Genomic DNA, 21,377 nt, shown 5'->3' with positions numbered 1-21,377 from the left:
TGGCATGGGTTCTGTCAATAAAAGTTATAATTATTAAAAATTTTAAAAATAATATTCATATTTCAGTATGCTCTAAAACAACTTCTTAAACTTTTTCCACTGACGACCCCTCTTCACCCAAGAAATTATCATGCAACCTAAACCTGAGCCAAGGTGTTTCTGGTAGCATTCATGGATGCGATATGTAAAGTAGTCATGTTGTGTGTTCAGAGCCAAGGCTACATTGAAATTACATAATACAACAAAGGCAAATGCTGCCACCTAGATTCATTATGTGTTTGATTTTCAATTAATTTTTGGTTGCTGCTTTGACCAATTTTTTAGGCAATTCCCACATGTGTCATGAACTACAGTGTAAGAAGCTTTGCTCTAGAAAGCAGGCTTGGAGTCTTATATTTTTTTGTATCCCTGACAATGGTGCCTACCTTATAGCTAACTTATGAAAGTTATTGACCCGACAGTCATTTCTATCAATGTCCAATTAAAGGAAAATAACTGCAGAGACATTAGCCCAATTCTCTCAAGCATTGAGGCTCCCCAAATCAAAACCAGCAAACTCCCTAGCAAGCAGTGAATCAGAACTGCAAACTTGGTTTCTAACCCAGTATAAGGTCCATAAAGGAGGCTTTTCTCCATGCTGCCCAAGTTCTAAAAATCATATCATGAAGAACCTATAAATCTAGGACTGCATCCTCTTTTCCAAATAGCAGACACTGCACTGAAATGTCTCCATGTAACCTGGAATGGCTGACAAACAATTTCCAAGGAAAAGTTAAAATTACATTGTGGTCTCTTTTTCTAAATTTGGATTCAGAAACCACATTGTTTTACTTCTCGAAATCAAATAGATAAGCCATTTATAACAATGACAATAAATATACATATAATCTGTCAGGGTTTATAAAGCACTTTCTTTACAAGAATCCTTCAATCAATTCTGATGGACATGCCTTTTTCAACAATGAGATGAACCAAATCAGTTCCAATAGAGCAATAATGAATTGAGCCAGCTACACCCAGGGAAAGAACTCTGAGAGATGTCCATGAACCACTATAGAATTCCCAATCCCTCTATTTTTGTCTGCCTGCATTTTTGATTTCCTTCATAGACTAATTGTACACTATTTCAAAGTCCGACTCTTTTTTTATACAGCAAAATAACTGTTTGGATATGTATGCATATGTTGTATTTGACTTATACTTTGACATATTTGGCATTTGTTGGTCAGCCTGCCGTCCGGGGGAGGGGTGGGAGGAGGCAGGGGATTTGCAACTGTCAATGCTGGGGAATTACCTATGCTTATATTTGTAAATAAAAAGCTATAATTAAAAAAAAAAAGAACAGGAAAAAAAAAAAAGAATCCTTTGAGGTTGGTAATGAAAATGATGGGCCCATTTTATAAATGAAGACACAGAGAGGCTAAGTAAATATTGGATGCAGAAGTTAAACCAAAGTCTATGCTACTGTCCTTCTCCGAGGCCACAGTACTTCTTTACATTTCTTGGTAATTTTTATATCACATCCAGTGTGCAGAGAATAGGGTCTCTTATACTAGAAAACAGGTCTTCAGAAAATGTCCAATTCAATCCCTAAATATTACAGTTTAGGGCTATGCTTTCAAAATAAATGATGGCTGTTTTCTAATTTATCTATTGATAACCTTTGCTTTGTGTGCCAAGCATAAATCTTTCTCTTCCTTTTAAGACCCAGTTTAGGTGTTATAAAGCTCCTCTTGGAAAATCTTTCTAATGGCACCTTACCACTTAGCTACTATTGCTTTCTTTTCACTCAAACTATATTGCACTTATTTATTGGAACACACATCTTAATCCCGAATTACAATCATTCTTTGTTGTTCTTTCTTCTTTTTTTTTTTTTTGCAAGCAGATAACAACAAAAAGGCAAACTGTTTTCCTCCTTTAGAAGGGGGGGGAGAGAAGGGGTAAGGAAGGTTAATCCTAAAGGACAGCACTTAGCCTCAAAGCCAGAAAATCATTGGGTACATATATCATGACTGTGTGACTTGGGTAAGACATCACTTAACCTTTTAGTGCTCTAATCTAGAAGTATCAGACAGCCAGTTTAGTAAACAATCACTTCTAAGGTACTTGAAAACGTTATTCTCTCAAGTAAGCATAATCCCTTTTACTCTTTATACTTTTACATTGCTTAGCAAACCCCTTCTACAAAGATAATACAAATATCACAATTAACATCAAAAAGATTGCTAATTACAAATAAATAGGCACTGAATTAATGAAGTTCCACAGTAAGTAAAAACTTTCCATAGACTATCAGTATACAATGAAAACAAATTTCTAAAGGAGGAAAACAGTTTGCCTTTTTGTTGTTATCTGCTTGCATTCTATTTTGCTTTTCTTTTTTTCTTGTGCAGCACAATAATTGTATAAATATGTACAAATATATTGGATTTAACATATTTCTACCATGTTAGACTACTTGGTGTGGGGGGGGATTGAAACACAGGGTTTTGCAAAGGCTAATGTTAAAGAATTTTCCATGCATGTTTTGAAAAATGAAAAGCTTTAATATTAAAAAAAAAAAATCAAGTCTTTAAAAAGTTATAGATACCTTATTTATGAGGTGCTCAGTAACAACTTCCCTTAGTCCAGTGTAGAGCTTTTCTCCATGTTTATGCAAAACCATAGTATATGCATTTCTATACAGCTCCTCAAAACTAAGACCACTGTTATTCTTACGCTGGATCTCTTGGATTGCATTTTTCAGAAGATCCCAAATGCTGTTTACATATTTTTCATCCATGGTCATCTGTAATATCCAAGAAAAAAGATATAAAGAAAAGGAATTAGTTTCATTTGAATCATAGTCACAGTATTGTGAAATACAGAAATACATATGTTCTTACAGAACAAAATTAGCTAAAAATGACTAGTCAGGAATAACCCAATCATTAAGCATTTATTTATTTAGTAAACATCTACTACATCCTAGGGGTATATAGGATATTCAGGGAGGATTAAGTAACTCTGGTGTGAGGACTTGCTGAGTCCTTTTGAGTGCTGTTCATCCACATTTGGTGCCCACCTCACCCACCCACTCTCACCTGTGGCTCCAAGAAGCTGTAGTACACTAGTCACACCTCCATAAATTGTTTCAGCAGATGGGCTTAACCAGATTAAGAATAACTGATGGGCTGTAAAGCCATTGGGTGATACCAACACCAAGCATGTGAAAGCATCCCTGAGAGCAAAATGGGCTGATAAGCCCATTTGTTACAGTTGAAATAAAAATCAGCTGACATGGGTGCTATGGAGTGCTTAGAGCTTGGTCATATATGGAAGATACCAAGGTCATCCACTGCATCCTGGACTTTCCACCAATTGTTCTGACTTCTCTCTCACTACTGGGCTTTGATGACTCAGGAAGAGAAAGAGAGAGATGCTGAAGACTGCAACTCTGCCTCACTTAAATCCCATTCACATGCAAGTCAAAATATCACCTTGTGATGTCACTGATCCTCTTCAAAAAATGAAGAAAGAACAATTGTGTGTTAGGCACTGTACTAAAGAGCTAAGTGATATAAAAAGAGCCAAAGACACTTCTTGCCTTTAAGGAGCTTTCAATCTAATGGGGTGGTACATGCACAACAACATGTACATGCTCACCCACCCATGCGCGCGCGCACACACACACACACACCCACACCAACAGAGCTATATCCAGGATAAATAGAAAATAACCGAGAGAGGGAAGACCCTAGAATGAAGAATTGGATGATTCATGAGAGTTGGGATTTAAAGAAAGTCAGGGAGTGTTCTAGCAATGGGAGAAAGAAAAAATGCCTGGAGCCAGTTTGTGGAACAGCTAAAAAGACAGTCACTGAACTGATGAGTCTGTGGCTGAGAGAAAAGTAGGAGGATATTAGCTTGTGATAGCTAGGAGGCCTAGTGAATAGAGAACCTGCCTGGATTCAGGAAGAACTTCAAGCCAATCAATATGCATTGCATTGCTTGGCCAAGCTGAGTACTATAATTCAATGACTTCACCAGATATATAATTCAACAGTCTTTCCTAGTATTAGACTTTGCTTTTGTTAAAAGAAAGCTCTTTAACATTGAAAAATATATTATGTAGGTAAGAATAACAATCAAGGGATAAAGAACACTTTTATAACACCCCTCTCAAGTTTATTTAAATTTAATTCTATAAAAATTCAAAAGGAAAAAGAAAACTTTATAGATTTTCATAATTCGTTTAAACTGAGAACCAGAAATTTGGCATAATTATTTACATTATCAATATTTGTTGACTTCACCTTTGCAACATCTCTCAAATAAGCCCCCTTTCCTCTTCACACTGCCCCCATTAGTCATCATCTCACATCTGATTTACTGCAATTATCTCCCAGTGGGTCTTCCTGCTTCAAGTCTCTCCCTACTCCTATCCATTCTCCATTCATCCATTTTAAGTGATTTTCCTAAAATATATTTCTGATCATGTCACTCACCAGCTCCTTTTTGCCTCCAGGATCAAATGCAAAATATTCTTTTAGAAAGCATTTAATATTTATTGACTAATTACTTGACATACACAGATCTTCATAACCTAATAATAATAATGACAGCTAATCACTTAGCTATCACAGCTAAAGCACTTTACAATTACCATTCTATTTGATCCTCCCAACAGCCCTGGAGAAATAAGTACAATTATTATCTCTACTTTACAGATGAGGAAAGTGAATCAAACATGATAAATGAAACTTGCCCAGAATCACACAACTAGTTCAGGGGCAGTATTTGAATTTAGGTCCTTCTGATTTCAAGGCCAGTGCTCTATCCACTGGGCCAACAACTTGTCTCCACAAATGTTAACCTTCGATTTTACCTTGACCATAACAATTTTAATCAAGTAAATCTGAAAAGAATCTACTCACACAAAGAAACATATATCTACAAATGCCTTATTTAAAAAAGGCATCTTTTGCTGATATCTCATCTTCTTTAATCATGGGTGTCTCCCAAAGGCTGTTCTTGGCTGTCTCTCTATGGTGATCTCATCTACTCACATGGTTTCAATTATCACCCCTAAGGAAATAATTCTCAAATATTACACATTTATACCTATATAACACAGACATATACACATTCTCACACTTCCTCTACCTTTTATGAAATACAACTCTGAAGAATGTCACTTATCTCGATCACCGATTCCTGAATATCACTATGCCTGCCCCTCAAAAAATAAAACAAAAAAACCCTTCAAAGCTACTTTATCTGCTCTGTAAAGAAGTCTCAACAATCTTATTTTTATATTAATATACATCCTGCTTTCTTCATTTAAAAAGTTTTATTGTTGTCTTGTATTTTTTACATTAAAGTTATTTTCCAAAAGCAACTTTCCCTTCAATAATACCCTTTCATCTCAAAGAAAACATAAGCAAAACCAACTGACACAGTGACTGTATTTGACAGAGCTTCAATGTCAGTTTCTGTGGAACCAATAATTGTCAATTGCCTTTATCTGAGATCACCTGCTTTTTAATATTTCCATGTGTTATTACAGTCATAATATGTACAATATGCTCAAATACTTGTCTCCTTGAACACTGTACATAGCAACAGCTAGATTATAGGATGATCAATTCTGATGGACTTGGCTCTTTTTAACAATGAGATGATTCAGACCAGTTCTAATAATTGTCGATGAAGAGAGCCATCTGCACCGAGAGAGAACCATATGGGTGGGGACAGGATAACAATCGAAACATAGTATTTTCACTTTTTTGTTATCTGATTTTTGTTTTCTTTCTCTTTTTCTCTTTTTGATCTGATTTTTCTTGTGCAGCATAATGGTGGAAATATGTAGAGAAGAACTGCACATATTTAACATAATTGGATTACTCACTGTTTAGGTAAGGGGATGGGGGAAGGGAGAAAAAATTTGGAACACAAGTTTTTGGAGGGGTAAATGCTGAAAATTATCTATGCATGTTTTGAAATTAAGCTTTAAGAAAAAAAATTAAAAACGTGTCTTCTCAATTATTTTAGCAAAATTGCATATGTTTAATCTATATCAGATTGCTCGCTGTCTTGAGGGGTTGGGGGATAAGAGAGGAAGAAAAATTTGGAACACAAGGTTTTGCAAAGATGAATGTTGAAAACCATCCTTGCATGTATTTGGAAAAATAATACCATTAAAAAAAAACTTGTCTCCTTAATCTTTCTTAATTCTTTATATTTGGAAAGAATAATATATATTTATGTATCATAAATTCCTTTAATTATGCCCAATAGACATTTACTTAACCTATTGCTTTCTGTTAATTACCCTCTCCCCCAAAAAAAGTCCCTATTAATGCCTAAAAACAGTTCAAATATCAAGTATTATTCAGGAAATCAATTAAATTGTAACTGAATCTTCATATTTATTGCTTCTTGTTCTATAACTTTAACAAACACTATACCTTAAGGTTTACCATGTAAGTTATTAGCTATTATGTAGAATTATGCAAATGGACACTTGAATCATTTTATTTATTTATTTATTTAATCTATTATTATTATTATGCAAATAAAATGATTCAAATGTCCATGACCTCTGAACACTACTAGGTAAAAGGAGTTTAGTGATACCATCATTACCCCTCTCCCTCAAAAAAAGGCCACATATGCCAAAATATTTATGGTGGTGTTTTTTGGTGGTAGCTATGAACTGCAAATCAAGTAGAAGCCCACTGATTAAGGAGCTGGCTAAAGAAATTATGGGTACATGAATGCAATGACTACTACTGAGCCATAAGGAAACAAAGAACATGATGACTAGAAAGCCTTGAATGAAATATTGCAAAAGAAGGAAGCAGGATCCTAGAAAATTATGTCTGAATATATGTACACTTGTGTATACATACAAATAAACACATACACACAAGTAAATGAAAGAAGTCATCACAGTACACCTATATGGTAAGTTTTTTAAATGTGTCTATAACTTTTATTGAGTTTTTTTTTCCTTCTTGCTTAAAATAAATAATATAATTTGTTTTCCTGGAGAAATGAAAAGGGAAATGTAGGTGATATAAAAATCTATATATTAATAAAAACCTCTTTGACAAGTTTTCTCCATAGCAACCTTGTTAAATAATTTCAAATAATATCCTAAAAAACTGATTAGCTTAAAGTCAATTAATAAAAGTAGGACTCAGAGCTCAAATAAAGATTCTTCTGACTGATCAGAACACTATCTTTTTAGAACTTGACAGATATCGAACAGAAATATATACAAACAAGAACAAAAGGCTGTTTGTGAAGCTATTAATTTCTATTATACCTTTTGTTTTTTTAAGTATATATTAAATTTAACACTGCAGTACCAACACTATACAGCTTTCCTTTCCCCTTCTGAACTTCCTTCTGCTCTCTTTCATGTACTTTTAAATATTTCACCTACATCTATATCACCCCAGTTGCCCAACTATCCCCTCAAAAAATAAAATCCCTACATTGTAACAAAACTAGTCAAGCAAAATGAATTCACAAATCAGTCAGATCTAAAACTATATAGTTTTATACAGGAACTGATGCTGAGTGAAATGAGCAGAGTCAGGAGATCATTTTACACTTCAACAACACTACTATATGGTGATCAATTCTGATGGACGTGGCTCTCTTCAACAATGAGAAGATCCAAATCAGTTCCAATTGATTTGTAATGAACAGAACCAACTACACCCAGATAAAGAACACTGGGAAATGAGTATGACCACAACATAACATTTCCACTCTGTTATTGTTTGCCTGCATTTTTGTTTTCTCAGGTTTTTACCCTCTTTCTAAATCAGATCTTTCTTGTGCAACAAGCTAACTGTATAAATATGTATACACTGTATTTAACATATTTTTTAACATGAATGGGACTACCTGCCATCTAGGGGAGGGGGTGGAAGGAGGGGAAAAGTTGAAACAAGTTTTTGCAAGGGTCAATGTTTAAAAATTACCCATGCATAGGCTTTGTATATAAAAAGCTATAATAAAAAAATCAATTTAAACAAAATATATGATCTTGGTCTTATTTTGTACCTTAAGTTGTTCAATGCATGTTCCATCATCCATCATTTGAAGCTCTGATCAGACAAAGCATTAATCAGAACTCTTAAGTCTTTTTTTTTTTAAATAGCCTTTTATTTACAGGATATATGCATGGGTAACTTTACAGCATTAACAATTGCCAAACCTCTTGTTCCAATTTTTTCCCCTCTTACCCCCCACCCCCTCCCCCAGATGGCAGGATGACCAGTAGATGTTAAGTACGTTAAAATATAAATTAGATACACAATAAGTATACATGACCAAAACGTTATTTTGCTGTACAAAAAGAATCAGACTCTGAAATATTGTACAATTAGCTTGTGAAGGAAATCAAAAATGCAGGTGGGCATAAATATAGGGATTGGGAATTCAATGTAATGGTTTTTAGTCATCTCCCAGAGTTCCTTCTCTGGGCATAGCTGAGAACTCTTAAGTCTTTAAAAATTGTTTCCCTTACCCTCTCTCCTCCCCCAATTTCATAACACTTATGAACATTGCATAAATTCTCCTCTGGTTCTTCTCACTTCATTAGTTATCAGTTCACACAAATCTTGCCAAATTCAAGATTATTTCTTACTTCATTATATAATTTGTTTAGCTACATGGAAACACAAAATTCTTTTGCTATAATAATAAAAGCATACTGCTATAAATATTATGTACATGTTACTCCCTATCCTCTATCTTTGATCTTTTATCAAGATAAAAGTAAGTAACAATGTTTCAAAGGTATTACAGATGGGTTAGTGATTTTTTTTGGGGGGGTGGGGAGGTGTTTTCAAATGAATTTCAGTGCCATCAATAATTCATTAAATTAGGAAGCCTTGTCCTCTCAGGACTTTCAACAATTACCATTTTCTTTTTTTGTCATCTTTGCCATTCTGATAAACATGAAGTATACTTCAGTTACTTAATTTGTATTTGTATTATTTGTTTATGCTAAGTATTTTTCCCCCCCAAAGTTACTAGCCTATTTTTCTTTGGAGCAGAACTGTTTAAATCTTCTGACAAATAATTCTTGTTTCTATATATCTGCATCAATTCCTTACAAGTTTTGGATATCAGTCCTTTTATAAGGTAATCATGTTACCAAAAATGTTTCCCCAGTTGACCGACATCTAATTCTAACAGCATTTTGTTTGTGCAAAACAAATTTGATATACTCAAATTGTCCTTTTTTACTTTTTCTGATCATCTCATATCCCCCTTTTTGGCAGAACTATCTCAAACAGGTAATAAATCTTGAGCCTCTATCAAGCTAATACATAATTTTGACTTTTAAAATATAAAATAATCTAATTCCCTACTATTAAAAAAAATTAATAAAATTGATTTAATCAATGTTTTCATCATTACTTTCAAAATCTCAAGTATAATATGCACCAAAAATAAATGAGGTTGATGGAGTATATTAAATTTTTTTTTTTTTTTACTTCCAATGAAATAGCTTAAAATTAAAGGGAAAACAATTTAAATGCCTTTAAAACAAGTTCATGGTAAAAATGACATAAGGATTATGAAAATCTCAAGAAATATAATGTTAAGATAACAAATTTGAGCTACTCAGAAACAATTTACTAAGGGATGTAACATAGGAACCCTAAATGATCTTTATAGGCTATTTAAGTAGTCACTCCAATTACATGAAAGCTATTTACAATACAATTGTTAACTTTCAATTAGCAATACAAAGTACTAAATATTCCATTTGGGCATAAATGGTTGCCACTGTACCAAGATTGCACTTCTTCCCAATCCGTTCTTGTATGTTACAAGTACCTCGAAATCCCTCCTAATTTTGTTTCCATTGTTTTCTCCAGTATAAAAGAATGATGGATGATTTTCATAACCTGGCTTAGGACATGAGAGCATAAAGTAAAAGAGAATGGGATGAACTCATAACTAAAATATAACTCAAAGAGGTTCTATTTTCTTCAAAAGAATCAGAACAATCTAACTTCAAGAAGAGATGATAAGACACACCTTTTCTTTTGAGGTATGGAAATGGAGTGGAACACCGCATATGCTCAATCAGTTAATATGTTGGTTAGTTCTGATGAAATATTACAGGGACAGGGAAGATGACGTGATTATAATATAGTTCAAAAGACAGAATGTGGATATGAATGAGTTTTAAACATATAAGACAATATACATATAGTAGGAATGAGGACTTCATCTGCTGAAACTTACTACCCCAAACAGAACATGTAACCATTTCTTGACTTTACTTAGGGTAGTTTCATCTTTCAAAAGGTTGAAAAAACAGAAAATTCTACTGGGAATCCTTGCAATCGCCTTTCAAACCCAATCAACTGAAAATGATATCTCCAAAATTACCAATGATCTCAACTGTCAAATCTAATAATCTTTTCTCAATTCTCACCCTACTTGATCTCTCTATTCATTTAACACTATCAAAAAAAAAAAAAAAAAAAGCCTTAACTTTCTCTCCTTTGCTTTTCTGACACTAATATCTTCTGATTCTCTTCCTACCCATCTGACAACTCCTTTGCTAGTCATTCAAATCATACCCCTTAAGGGGGATATTCCTGATGACACTGTCTTTGGTCCTCTTTTTTCTCTATATACAATTCTCATGGGTTTAATTATCACATATCTGATGATGATTTAAAATACATACTTATTTGTAACCTTTCAGAAATCTGATTATATATCTATACACTTGTGGAAGGGAGAAGCAGAAAAAGAGGAAAAGGGAATGGGGGAGGGAAGGAGACATTGTATCTTCTCTGAGCTTCAGTACTGCATCAGCAACTGTGCCTCTACTCCCTATTCTTCCCTCCCTATTCCAAACCTGATTTCTGTGGGCACCACTCTTCTTCCAGGTTCCCAGGTTGGTACCCTCAGCGTCCTTCTCCTCCCTTCTTCAAACCACACACAATCAGATGCAAAATTCTGCCATTTTATCTGCATTCCATTGCTCATCTAACCTTCTCTCATACACACTACCATCTGAATGCAGGGTTTCATGATTTCTACCTATATGCGGATCACAACATAACATTCTCACTCTTTTTATTGTTGTTTGCTTGCATTTTGTTTTCTTACTCATTTACTTTCCTTTTTGATCTAATTTTTCTTGTGCAGCAAGAGAATTGTATAAATATAATTACACACATTGGATTTAACATATATTTTGACATGTTTAACATATATTGGCTTACTTGCCATCTAGAGGAGGAAGTGGGGAAAAGGGGGAGAAAATTTGGAATGCAAGATTTTGTAAGGGTTAATGTTAAAAAATTATCTGTGCATATGTTTTGAAAATAAAAAGCTTAAAGGGATGTCCACCAATTGGAGAATGGCTGAATAAATTGTGATATATGAATGTTATGCAATATTATTGTTCTATACGAAATGACCAGCAGGATGAATACAGAGAGACTTGGAGAGACTTACATGAACTGATGCTAAGTGAAATAAGCAGAGCCAGGGAGATCATTATACACTTTAACAACAATGCTACATGATGATTAATTCTGATGGACGGGGCTCTCTTCAACAATGAGAGGATCCAAATCAGTTCCAATTGATCTATAATGAATAGAACCAGCTACATCCGGAGAAAGAACACTAGGAAATGAGTATGGACCACGACATAACATTTCTACTCTGTTATTGTTTGCTTGCATTTTTGTTTTTTCTTCTCAGGTTATTTTTATCTTCTTTCTAAACCTGATCTTTCTTGTGCAACAAGACTGTAAAAATATGTATACAAATATTGTATTTAACATATTTAACATGTATGGGACTATCTGCCATCTAAGGGAGAGTTGGAGGGAAGAGAGGAAAAGTTGAAAAAGAAGTTTTTGCAAGAGTCAGTGCTGAAAAATTACCCATACATGTTTTGTATATAAAAAGCTATAATAAAAAAAGAAAGAAAAGAAAAAGCTTAAAAAACTTTTTAATTAATGCCACAGCCCCATTAACTGGCCTGTCTGACTCAAGTCTCGTCCTTCTCCAATCCATACCCTCTATGCTACCCACATAATTTCCCTTAAATGCCTGTGTAACCTTTTTCATTCAACTGGTCCACTAGTTCCCCGTTGTCTGTAGGATCTAGTCAGTCAACACACATTTATTAAGTACCTACTATGTGCCAGGTGATGTCAAGTATTAGGGATACAAATGAGTGCAGAACAGAGCTTGCTCTCAAGGAGCTCCTGATCTAAAGGAGGAGACAACAGGGCAAACAAGTCATGTACTGAAAGGACTAAAGGTCATCAATAAAGGGAAGGCAGTCATTTCCAAAATATATATAGAATTAACTCTAATTTATAAAAAATCAAGCCATTCTCCAATTGAAAAATGGTCAAAGGATATGAACAGACAATTCTCAGATGAAGAAATTGAAACTATTTCTATATTAAAATGCTCATCATTATTAATCAGAAAAATGCAAATTAAGACAACTCTAAGATACCACTCACACGTGGATTGGCTGATGACAGGAAAAAAATAATGATGATTGTTGGAGGATGCGGGAAAATGGGGACATTGATGCATTGTTGGTGGGTTGTGAACAGTCCAACCATTTTGGAGAGAGTTTTGAACTATGTCAAAAGTTATCAAACTTGAAATTTGATCCAAAGGTGTTACTACTGGGATTATATCCCAAAGAGATTATCAAGAAGGAAAGGGACCTTATGTGCCGAATGTTTGTGGCAGCCCTTTTGGTTTTAGAAACTGAAATGAATGGATGTCCATGTTGGAGAATGGCTGAATAAATTGTGGTATATGAAAATTATGGAATATTACTGTTCTGTAAGAAAGAAACGGATGATTTCAGGGTAAAACTTAAAGAACTGATGCTGAGGAAATGAGCAGGACCAGGAGATCATTATATACTTTAAAACAATACTAGATAGACCAGCTGATGGATCAGGCCATCCTCACAACGGATCAACCAAACTTTCTTTAATGGAGGTAATGAACTGAGTATATGCCCAGAAAATAATCTGGGAGATGACTAAAACCATTACATTAAATTCCCAATCCCTATATTTATGCCACATGCATTTTTGATTTCCTTCCAAAGCTAATTGTACAATAATTAGAGTCTGATTCTTTTTGTACAGCAAAATAATGTTTTGGTCATGTATCTTATTTGTATCTAAGTTATATTTTAATAAAACTCTACTGGTCATCCTGGCATCTAGGGGCGGGGTGGGGGGGTAGAGAAAAATTGGAACAAGAGGTTTGGCAATTGTTAATGCTGTAAAGTTACCCATGTATAAATCCTGTAAATAAAAGGCTATTAAATTTAAAAAAAAAAATAAAAAAATAAAGGGAAGGCAGTCATTTCCAAAATATATAGAGAATTAACTCTAATTTATAAAAAATCAAGCCATTCTCCAATTGAAAAATGGTCAAAGGATATGAACAGACAATTCTCAGATGAAGAAATTGAAAACTATTTCTAGTCATTGAAAAATGCTCCAAGTCATTATTAATCAGAGAAAGAAATTAAGACAACTCTAAGATTTTAACTACACACCTGTCAGAGGTAAGATGACAGGAAAAAATAATGATGATTTTGAGGGGAGGGAAACTGGGACATTGATTCATTGTTGGTGGAGTTGTGAACGAATCCAATCATTTTGGAGAGTAGTTTGGAACTATGCTCAAAAAGTTATCAAACTGTGCAGTACTCTTTTAACAGATAATTCTTGATTCTATAAATGGCAATTTTAGAAAATTATAATGAATATTTTCAAATTAAACAATCCTATATGTAATCAGAAAAAACTAGAATATATGTATTTTTACTGTCCAAAAATCTAATAACTTTTGAATGGAAGTGACAACATATTTATATGTGACTATATCATTAGATTTTTTAACAGGTCACTTTACCAGAAATGAACAAACACTGAAAAATTAGCATTCTGTCTAGAATTTTAGACTAAGTTTCTAGGAACAATAAAAATGTACATTTATATAGTGTTTTACATTTTACAAAAATCCTTTCCATACAACAACCATAAGAAATGGGAAGAACAATTTTGGAGAGAAATTGAGACTAAGAAATTAAGTAACACAACTAAAGTAACAAAACTATGTATCAAAGATGATATTCAAACCCAGCTCTTCCTTAAAGGCCACTGTACTTTTCACAGACCTAGGCTGTTTTTCTTTTCCTACTGTCAATACTTTCTATTTCTTTCCTTCCCATAGATTTGGTTTCCCAATACTCAGTTTCTTTGCCTTAGATGTAAAATGCATGCTTCATCTTAAAAAAAGAAATTAAAAAATCAGTTTTCAATGATGCTGAAAAAAAAGTTTTTTTTATCTTAATAAATGAAGCACACTTTACTGATGATTCCTACGAGCTCAAACCATGTCCTCCCTAGGGACAAAGTGTAACAATTATGATACAAAAGAAACAAATCAAAACAAAACAAGTACATAAGTACTATCAGCTTACATTACCCTCATTTTCCACTTGTAGCCTACCACTTCTGAGGCTGCTTTGCTTCATCATTTGAAGACTAGTCACTGAATTAAAAAGAATTTGTATTTTAAAGTTCTTTACATAATTGTGGTCATCTATAAACTGTTGTTTCTGTTTATTTCATTCTTTAAGCAGTTCAACAAGTTTCAAATTTCTTTGTATTCTTCACTTTCATTATTTTCTATCATTATCATAATGTTCCCTTAAATTCACACTGTATTCAAGCCATTTCTCTAAATAACAGGCATTCATTTTCTTTCTAGTTTTACTACTATGAAGTGTTGTTATAAATATTGTATATACAGGATTTTTCCCATCTCTGACTTCCTTAGGGTATATGTCGTGTACTGATATTAATAAATTAAAGAATATGAACAGTTTAGTTAGTATTCTAACCCTAACTCCAAATTGTTTTTAAAAATAGCTGGATCAATCAATATCAATAGTGTTTTAAAATAGCTGTCCCTCAGCCCTTCTATCATTTATCATTTTGGCTTTAATCATTTGAGTTTTAATTTGCATAATTGTTTGAGTGATTCAGAACCTTTCACTAAATGATGGGGTAATTCAGTGAATATTGCTTGCTGATATTCTTTGAGTATTTTATCTTTTGAGGACTAGCCTCTAACTCTTCCAGAACTCCATTAATTCTATTCCCCAAACTCCTTTCAATCTATTTTGTCCTTTTTATAAGCCTAGTTTCCCCCCAACGGGGGGGGGGGGGGGGGGGGGGGGGGGGGGGGGGAGGGGGAGGGAGATGATTATCACATTGGTCACAATCCATGGTGGTCACTCTTGTCTACTGTCCTGTAATCATAGGTAACATTAATAACCTTTATTCTGAATTTTATCTTCCAAACCTTTCTTGCCCCACCATAACTCAATAACTTTTTTCTTCTTCATTCTATTAAATTCTACTTAATAGTCTATTTATATTACCATCACCTACAGATCTCTAGGTCACCCCCTAATTTCCTTAATAACTATTATCTATTTCAGGGGTTCTCAAAACTTTTTAGGGGGCCAGTTCACTGTCCCTCTCAGACTGTTGGAGGGCCGGACTATAGTAAAAACAAAAACTTTTGTTTTGTGGGTCTTTAAATAAAGAAACTGGTAGCCCTGGGTGAGGGGGATAAACATCCTCAGGTGCTGCATCTGGCCCGCGGGACGCCTGATCTATTTCATCATTTTCCTCTTGAATCCATCCCTTTGCTAGCCTTCTCAGGGAATTCAATATTCACTGATATCTCTATTCCTTCTAACAAATGGCAACCCAATTACTTACTCAACTACAGCAATCTTCATTTCTCTACCTTACTTCAACAATACCTGTTAAGTATCTCATGAAACTACATACCATTTCTAAAAACTTAAAATTTAGAAATTCTTTCTTTCAGATCAGTTAGATGCATTTCTACTCAATAATCTACTGTTGTAATTCAAACCGTTTTCCCCAAGATATATTTATGGTTTATATTCCCAGCTTCTGTGCTAAGCATTCTAATGCAACTGCTTTCTCAAAGGTTACCCTTTTAAACTAAGATCAAATACAAACATCTTTGTTATTCATTAAAGCTCTTCACAATGTAGGTCCAACCTACCTTTCCAGAATTGTTCCATGTTATTCCACTTCACATTCTTTATTACAACCCAATTAGTCCTTTTGGAGAACTCACACAAAACAAACCATCCATCTATCTCCCATCTCTACATTTTTTGTCAAGCATGTCAGGAAATCACCTCCTCCTCCCTCTGCCACACTGAATCCTTAGTTTCATTCAAAGCTTAGCAAAAATATCATCTCATGGTGTTACCATTCCTGATCCGACTGCTGGCACTAATATCCTCTAAATTACCCTGAATTGATTTTGTATGTGATTATTATAAATACACTTTTATGTTTACATGTTGGCTCCTTGAGTCAGGAATTGACATCTCATGCATTCTCGCCCTCCCTGCCAATATGCCATGAGTTGCTGATTCCTGATGATTCTATTTTTGTAACATCTTTCTTTTGTCCCTTTTCTTACCTCTGATACTGCCACCAGTATGGCACAAGACTTCGCCATCTCATGCCTGGATATTCTAAGCCCAACCCTAAATCTCTTCCCACTCCAAATGAGGTCTGAAGAAGGGAGAACACACTGAGGTTGTCACTTCCCTATTCCTGATCCCATTAGTTGCTTTTGGATACCACATTAAAGTGATGACTCATGTTGAGCTGGCAGTTCACTTAAACTTCTAGATCTTTTTCATAATAAATGCTGTCTACACAATTCACTTCCAACTTATTTGCATATATATCTATTGAATTCCATTCATCCCAAACCAAATCTCTGGTCTGACAAAGATCATTTTAGAATATGTTGTTCACTATTAGCTACCCAATTCAATTTTTTTTGTTATTATCAAAATTAAATGAATATGATGCCTAACCCTTTACCTAGATAAATGATAAAAATATTAAACAGCATAAGGCTGTTTAACTACAATTCCTTTTGCCCCATCCACCGAAGACCTCTTGATCCACAAACATCGAACTATTAACAATTGTTCTGAACCCAACTGTCCAACAGTTCTGATCTTGTTTTGGGTTTTTGAGGCCCTTCATAACCTGCCTCCTTCCTACCTTTCCAAGCTTTTTCCATTTTATTCTCCTCCATGTATTCTGCAAACCAGCAGACTCTTGCTGCTTCTTGCACAAGATACTGCGTCTTCAGACTCCCACCATTTTCATTGACTATGCTCCTTGACTAGAATTTTCTTTTTCCTCTCTCTTCTCTTACTGGCTTTCCTGACTTTCTTCAAATTTTAGCTTAAGTTCATCTCCTTTCCATTTCTCAATCTTACCTCCTTTCCTCTGAAATAAGACCCCAAATTATTCTATACATATTATATTTGTACAGATATTAGAATATTCTTATTCTCATATCATAGGCCCTGTAAGGTCAGGGACTTTCTTTTGCTTCTTTTTATAACTCTGGTAGAACGTCTAGGATCTTTGCACCCAGGTGCTCAAAAAATTTTCTTGCAATGTATTGTAATAGAGGGGAGGAAGCATTATATTATACAGCTATAACAATACAGAAAAGACTACAGGGCTCTTTTCAGTACAAAAACCAGTCTGGTTCAGATTTTTGCAGAATTAAGGAAGACAGAGATAAGAAGTAACTAATGGGAAAAGGCTAAATACATAATCTACTAGTATCCATGCAAATAAACTAGGAGGCAAGAATCATGAGTGTAATGATTGTTCACCTGTAAAAGGATATAGTCAAAGAGCTGCTTTATTTTATACCACATAAGACTCTACATCAACATTTTCTTGTGCATTTAATAGGAATCTTTCATCTAGCACAACATAAAGTTGAAAAGTTATTGTTTTTAAAATTTTAAAATTCACTTAAGATATTTAAAGGAGATACCATGTGGACAATTAATAAAGTTTTTACAGAAAATTCCCTCACTTTTGTTTTATAAATTCATATTTCTATATAATGGATCTCATGGAGGTGGTACACATTAAAAACTAAACCAGACAAAATTAGAAAGCCCTACTTGCTTAACTTACTGGGCTTTTATAATGCTTATGTACATTCTTAGCATTTTAACAGTAAAAACTACTGTTAACTAAAAATCTAGGCAATATCTCACAAAAATCTCCAAAGTTAAGAAATCAAATAGAAAAAAAAAAAAAAAGCCATTAAGCCATATATAACCAGCCTTATCCTTGCACACTGACTTAGCTTTTAAATGTATTGTTATCTATGCTTTATTGTTTTTTATTTTGTTAAATACTTCCTAGATTAATTTGGTCCAAACTGCACTGGGGTATTTTGCTGAATGTGCTGGCTCTGTTTGACACCTGTAACTTAAAACTACTCTAATACAGTTTTCTAAACTATCCATCGCATTCATGCAATCTTTTTCTTCAACAAATAATCCTAGCTTTAAATTCCAGGGATTCATCATAATTAAATAAAATTATATTTAAAGGAGATTATTTGTGTAATCAGCACCATATTTTTTCTTTCTTCCTCAATGATTAAAAAAAATCTACAAAATCAATTTCATGACAGACACTATTTTTTAGGGATTCTTCTCACTTGATTAAGGGTTTCCATTAAACAAAATTTGAAACTAAAGTGAACTAAATAAAGCCTCATGTTCAAATTCTTTTGGAAGCTACTTTTGCCAGGTTAAAGCAACTTATATTTAATCAAATGGAACACTACAGCACTGTTGGCAGAATAATCAATGTTTTATAATGGTTTCACTCAATCACGTAGTTTCAGAACACAATAATGAAAGGCTGATGAAAGTTAAGGGATTAAACTAAATCAGCCAACTCCTAGTCTCATCAACTACAGATATGCTTATAAATATTTAACTCAGAAAAACTTCACAGAACTGATGGTGCCTAAATATAAATATTCTCAAAAAGTGAAAACTATTATTAGATTGCACAAGTGATTAAGTGTTCTGATTGTAGAGTAATTTGAACAAAAATGATTAATTCACTTTACATCATTTTTTAGTTTATGGTCTTTTATTTCCCCTCAAACAACTCTAAGAGCAAGTTATTTCCAGCCCTCCTCCTTGAAAAATGAGAGAACAGATAACATTAAATGGTCAGCCAATGATCCCATAACTAATATCTGTATAGTGCTTACCCAAAGTCTAACACATAGTAGGTGCTTAATAAAAGTTTTTTCTTCCCTCCCAAACTAATTAATCAAAGAACTTAGACATCACACGCATTCCTATGCTGCCAAGATGAACTGAGGAACATCATTCTGGCAGATAATTATATAAATTAGATTCATCTAATACCTTTATTCAAAAAGTTAATGAAAAAAATTCAAGTAAATCAATTGTGCAAGAATAAACTACAATACGATTCATTAAAATGCCAATAGGAAACTCTAATTTTTTTCCTTTTTAATATTACTTGAAATAATCACAAAATGCATAACCAAAATAGAGAAAAATCTGATTTTGCATACTATAAAATGTACAGTACTTACACATTCTGATGGTACTGCTCAAAGATTGAGTGAACTACACTGAAATGTAAATGAAAAGAATTTTATTCTTCATATCCACAGCACACAAAGAACAAGAAAGAAGCCTTTAGTTCCTTGTGAATAATTTGCTACAAGAAAAAATTTAGAAGGTGGTGGGTGGGGGAAAAGGGTGAGAATTTGAGATTCCAGGCAATTCAAAATGACAAAGCCAAAAAGAGAGAGAGAGAGAGAGAGAGAGAGAGAGAGAGAGAGAGAGAGAGAGAGAGAGCGCCACAGCAAATGAAAAAAGAAAAATGAGTGATGCTTTAAAGTTTCAAATTAAAATCTAAAAGCTCAAATTAGTTACTTTGGTAAAGAAGTTCAAAGAATGACAATATTTTGACCAATGAAAAAATTACAAATAACTTCTCAGAATTCTGCTTTTCATTAGACAAACTCCTTAACAATAGGGACACACACACACACACAGTAGGCATTCAAGTATTTGTTAAAAGAATAAAATACAGCACAATGAGACTTCTGGACCAAGTCAGATTAACATGCCACTAATCTTCACCCCTTTTCTTTGCTTTAATCCAGTAAACATAGTCACATCCAATTGAAACATTGCTCCCTACCTTAAAAGGTTTCAAAGTTTAGGGGAAAAAAAAACACAACTCACATAGCTCCCATATTTCACTCTAAAAGACAGATAATAAATACCTCACTAAACCCTATCTATTGACTTATAATTCTATGTAGAACTAAGTCTATGGATTTACCAATTCTGATAATCTCATTTCATCTAGCAATCTTTCACTTATTTGAAATGCAGGTGGAAGGGGAAGAGGAGAAAAGTCTAAAGGGAGTTTGCTACTAAAAGTGAAATCTGAAGTAGACAGAAAACAGTATCAATAGAGGGAAATTCAGTGAAAGGCTTTACAAATTAAGCCTAACATGTGAATAGTTCCTGAGGATATCAAAGCACAACAAAAATAAAGTTCAGGATGATCTATCTGTACCATTTATAAAATGTTAAATTAAGGGGCAGCTAGGTAGCGCAATGGTTAGAGCCCTGAAGTCAGGAGGACCTGAGTTCAAATTTGATCTCAGACACTTAACACTTCCTAGCTGTGTAACCCTAGGCAAATCACTTAACTCCAATTGACTCAGAGGGGAAAAAAAAAGTTAAAGTAAGTATCTCATACAACATTCTCATATTTACGAATGGGTTGAATTTGTGAGCATTAATATCGTTCACCAATTTGAAACATATTTTCCCAGAGAAACAATGCTATAAATATTCCCATATTAGTAAATTAGTATAGTAGGGCTAAAAAAAGAAGAAAAAAAAGGAAGAAAAAAAAAAAAAACAACTATACAATTGGAGCAGAAACTTGGGACGCAAGAATGCATCATAAGCCCCTCCAAATATCCTATATCTCTAGGAACAGTACCTGAATTTAATATTTTACCAAGATGACAGGGAACGGAGGGAAAGATCCTCTATGGAAGGTGAAGATGAATGAAAGGAAGATGGGTTTAGGATTCCACTTTTGTCCATTCTTAAGATGGGACTGCCTATATGCCAGAAACTGTTTATATTATTTAGGCCTCGGTAGTTCCCATGCCTTAGAAAGACTTCCATCAAAAAAAAAAAAAATTTTTTTTTAAATTAGACAAAAACAGAATCCCTTCCTCAAAAAAAAAAAAAAAAAAAAAAAAAAAAACAAAGACACAAAAAAGACAAAGTTTTCATACTTGGAAAACTGACTTTTAAGTAAACCAACATTCTGAAATAATAACTAGAGCCTGTCATT

General features: G+C 33.8%; 1 protein-coding gene across 1 annotated transcript in view; it reads right to left on the bottom strand.

Annotated features, from left to right (window-relative positions):
- The window catches only part of CUL3 (cullin 3), a 99,103-nt gene that overhangs the window by 65,051 nt on the left and 12,675 nt on the right, over window positions 1-21,377 (bottom strand). Inside the window, exon 2 of the mRNA XM_031957961.1 lies at window positions 2,594-2,791. Coding sequence (XP_031813821.1) covers window positions 2,594-2,791 — 198 coding nt within the window. The remainder of the gene's footprint in view (window positions 1-2,593; window positions 2,792-21,377) is intronic.

Source organism: Sarcophilus harrisii, chromosome 3 (genome assembly GCF_902635505.1).
Source record: "Sarcophilus harrisii chromosome 3, mSarHar1.11, whole genome shotgun sequence".
Classification (NCBI taxonomy): domain Eukaryota; kingdom Metazoa; phylum Chordata; class Mammalia; order Dasyuromorphia; family Dasyuridae; genus Sarcophilus; species Sarcophilus harrisii.
This window is presented reverse-complemented; position numbering and strand designations above follow the sequence as displayed.